Source organism: Enhydra lutris, unplaced genomic scaffold (genome assembly GCF_002288905.1).
Source record: "Enhydra lutris kenyoni isolate GAN:26980312 unplaced genomic scaffold, ASM228890v2 scaffoldscaffold58, whole genome shotgun sequence".
Taxonomy (NCBI): Eukaryota; Metazoa; Chordata; class Mammalia; order Carnivora; family Mustelidae; genus Enhydra; species Enhydra lutris.
Genome location: NW_019154142.1, coordinates 100,563 through 104,321, shown reverse-complemented (window position 1 = coordinate 104,321; position 3,759 = coordinate 100,563). Strand labels below are relative to the sequence as shown.

General features: G+C 54.4%; 1 protein-coding gene across 1 annotated transcript in view; it reads left to right on the top strand.

The window, feature by feature from the left end:
• LOC111158230 (NKG2D ligand 1-like) overlaps positions 1–1,699 on the top strand; it is a 2,892-nt gene extending 1,193 nt beyond the window's left edge. Inside the window, 3 exon segments of the mRNA XM_022520151.1 lie at positions 766–976; positions 979–1,140; positions 1,363–1,699. Coding sequence (XP_022375859.1) covers positions 766–976; positions 979–1,140; positions 1,363–1,646 — 657 coding nt within the window. The 3' untranslated portion in view covers positions 1,647–1,699.
• Positions 1,700–3,759: the final 2,060 nt, after the last annotated feature.

Below are 3,759 nucleotides of genomic sequence, written 5' to 3'. Positions count from 1 at the left end.
GGCGGGGAGTCCGCTGTCGCCCCCGCCCCCGCCTGCCCCCTCGGGGAGCGGGAGGCCAGCCCTGGAGCCCCGGGCTGCGTACAGGACAGGGAGATCCCGCAGGGCCTGGATCCCGCACACGCCCGCGACTCTGGCACTGAAGCAACTTCTCCAGGAGTCACCACCCCCGCCCCTCCAGAGCTCCCCCTGGATATATTTTGTGGACCTTTTAGGGTTTTTCTGTTTGGGGAGGTTTTCGTTTGTTTTGCTTCTATTTTATATCATTCTGACTTGTGCATTTCTCTGAGCCTTGTGATCCCTTCCTCTAGTCTCTGCTCAGGAAATTCTTGATAATCTCGTCAGTGCAACAGGGGACCGGCCTTTCTTCACTTTACCTGGACTCATCCTTAGAGCTCATTAGGGCCATCTCCTGGGCCCTATGGAATCCTGCGACCCATGGTCTTGAACTCTCCCTTCTCTGACTTTGGATTCTATCCTCACTGCCCCTACCCCGCCCCAGCTCCTCAGGAGCAGGCCCCTCTCTGCCCCTCATCTTCCTACAGGACACTGGCCTGCGTCCTGACAGTCCTGTGACATGCAGGCCTCCTCTGCTATGGCCAGGCTGGCCTGTGCGTGCACTGGGTAGAGTGACTGATGCAGCCTTTGGCCTGGTAGGTGCGGGTCCCCATCTGGGGATATGTGGCTTCCTGCCAGGCAGAGGTATCCTGATCCTATCCCAAAAGGGGAAGGGCGCCAGCCTCTACACTAGGGGGAGCCGCTGTGCAGGAACAGTCCTTGCTCCTTCTTCCACATATCCTATTGCTGTCACCTGGATGGCAGAGGGGTTCCTGCTGCTCTTTTTCTTCCAGCACCAACCTCCACCTGTGTTTTTCCTTCCCAGACGCTCTCTTGCTTTCCTACAATTTCTCCATCACATCTCAGGCCAGGCCCGGACAACCGTGGTGTGAGATTCAAGGCCAGGTCAATGGAAACGAGTTTATTATGCCTGTGGGAGCAGGCGGGTCAGACCCGTTGGTCCTTGGGGGATGAAGCTGAAGGACACAGCATTTTGGGACACACATATGGAACCTCTGGAAGACCTGGGGGAAGAGCTCAGAAAGAAACTGCTGGACATCAAAGCAGAGATTTTCACTGAGAGCGGTGAGTCCGAAGGCCCAGGGCAGAAGGAGAACACTTTGGCAGGGCTGGGGAGCTATGGTGTTCATGTAAAACTTCAAAGTGGGTCCCAGAAGCCAGGGCAGACAAGGAGGCCGGAACAGGACCAGGAGGGCCGAAGGGGAGCTGAGGAGTGGGCAGCAGGTGGGGCAAAAGATTGGTCAAGACCAGAGGCTGACCTGTTTCCCCTGGTGGGGGCGGGGGCAGATTCTCTCACCCTGCAGGGCAGCCTCGTGTGTGAATGTGGGGCCCACGGACACAGCAGAGGATCTTGGCAGTTTGTATTCAATGAGCAGTTAACCTGCCTCTTTGACCCGGAGAAGAGAAAGTGGATAGAGATTCCTCTTGGAGACCAACAGGTTAAGGACGTGTTGGATGGTGACAGAGAGCTGACCGAGCTCCTCATGAAGATCGCGAACGGAGACTGTAAGAGATGGCTCCAGAAACTGCGGGAGCACAGCAATGAGACGCAGGAGACCACAGGGAACTAGAAGACTGGATGGAGTGCTGGTTCTCTTGAAGAGATTGGCCGACCCCACCATAGTGTGTGTGTGTGTGTGTGTGTGTGTGTGTGTGTGTGTGTGTAATGATGCATACATGATGAGTTGTTCTTGGGAGTACAAGGGCCACTAGTATGTTCTAGTATCCTTCTTTTCCCTTCTCACCTACTGGCATCTCTCCCTACTGCACATACCTTTAGTTCTCTCTCTCTGGATTTCTTCCTGGCCCCAACCTGAAGGCCTCATTCTGTTTCCAGAGATTTACTTCTTACTGTTCCCTTTTCTGAGCCTCATTGTTGTTTTTTGTCTCCCCTGGTCTCTTTCTTGAAATCCTTCAATGCCAGGTGAAATAGCTCCTGACAAGATGTCTCTGTCAAACATCCATACGTGTCCTCTTCTCTTCTGTCACTGCAGGAGTGACTGTCTATATGGAAAGCCTTGCTTCTCCCATTAGCTATATGATCTGCATGAACCGCCCCCTCTTCCATCCCTAGGGCCAGTCACAGGGGCTGCCACAAACATGGCAGAAGGAGGACATCTGGGCTGTAGGATTACGTGGGGCGGCAGCAGCTAAAGACTCATGCCCCCAGTTTGGGGCCCCTAATCAGGGCTCTCACTACTGTGTTTCCATTTCAGGAGCACCGGCCACAACACTGCGTGTAGTCCGGGTCAAATGCGCAGCCATCAGGCCGGTCACTTCCGTCCTCTTTGTGGTCCTCACACACTCAATCTTCCTTGTTGTCCAAGGCATAGTCCTTTGAGTAACAGGTACTGTGGGCATAACTGAGTCAGAAGTGAGAGGCAGATGGCCCAAGGTGAGCACAGAGAAAGGCGAATAGCCAGCCCTTGTCCTATTGCCTGAACCTTCTCACCTGAACATGAGACCAGATATGTTGGGCTATATTAGCTTCTCCCAAGAAAGAGACTCATCAGGAGCTGTTGATGTAGAGGTTGAAGTAGATAATTATTATAAGGGATTGGTTCATGACTAGGGGGTCTGTGAGCTGGAGAAACAGGGAATCTGGTGGTGGGGTTTCCAGCGCAAACCCGAAGGCCTGAGAATCAGGGCATCTGTGGTGTAAGTCTAGGTCCTGGTCCAAAGAACCAAACACCAGGAGTGCTAATGACCAACGCTGAGGGCAGGAGAAGGATGGCCCAGCCAAACTGAGAGCAAAGTCACCTTTCCTCCGCCATTTGTTCCATTCAGGTCCTCGTGGATTCGATGAGGACAGTCTTCTTTACTCAGTCTACTGATTCAAATGCTCATGTCTTCCAGAAACACTCTCTACACAGACCCAGAAAGAATGTTTTCCCAGCTATTGGGGGGTGTCCCTTGGCCCGTCATGTTGACCTACAAAAGGAGCTGGGACCAAGTTCTCACATGTTACCTGGGCAAGCTTGGCCTTGAGCTCTGATAGCGCCTTGCTAAGCCTGGTGGGAAAGCACAGGGCTCCCCGACCCCAAACTTTCCATCCTGTTTTTGCTAGAGGGATTGAGCAAAATCAGGCCTGGCTCAGACCAGCTTTTCACCCAGGGTGGCGCCCAAGTAAGGGGTGGTGTGCAGACAATAGGAGCAACGGGCATGGACAACAAGGGGGAGAGCAGCAGGTGGCTGCACATGATGTGTCCTAGGGATGGGGAACCTCTCCATTCTGCATCTAGGAGAGGGGACTGTGTCTGAACCAAAGAAGAGGGGTGGGAAGGCCGTTGCCCACCCATCCAAAGGCTGGCTTGCAGGGCTCTGCTCCCATGCTACTCTGCTTGGGTGGTGGCAGCTAACCAGAGGGCCCATGGGAGAGACTCTTCAGGATGAGATTCGAAGGCCAGAGCTCCAGGGTCCCCTGGGATACTTGGCTCAGCCCTGGTGCTCTCAGAACCTGGCAGCTAGGCTCCTGCAGAGCCCAGAGCCCCAGCCCGCTGAACTGCCCCTGCCTTGAGCAGAGGTGCCTCAGAGTGGCTCAGGACGGGACATTGAGCTGCTGTTAGAATGGGATGCTGTCTCCTGACCGGACCAGGAAAGGGTGTGGCAGGGCAAGGACAGTCACACTCAGACCGTGTGTTCAGCTACCAAGGTGAGGAGAGGCTGATGACAAGGGAAGATGGA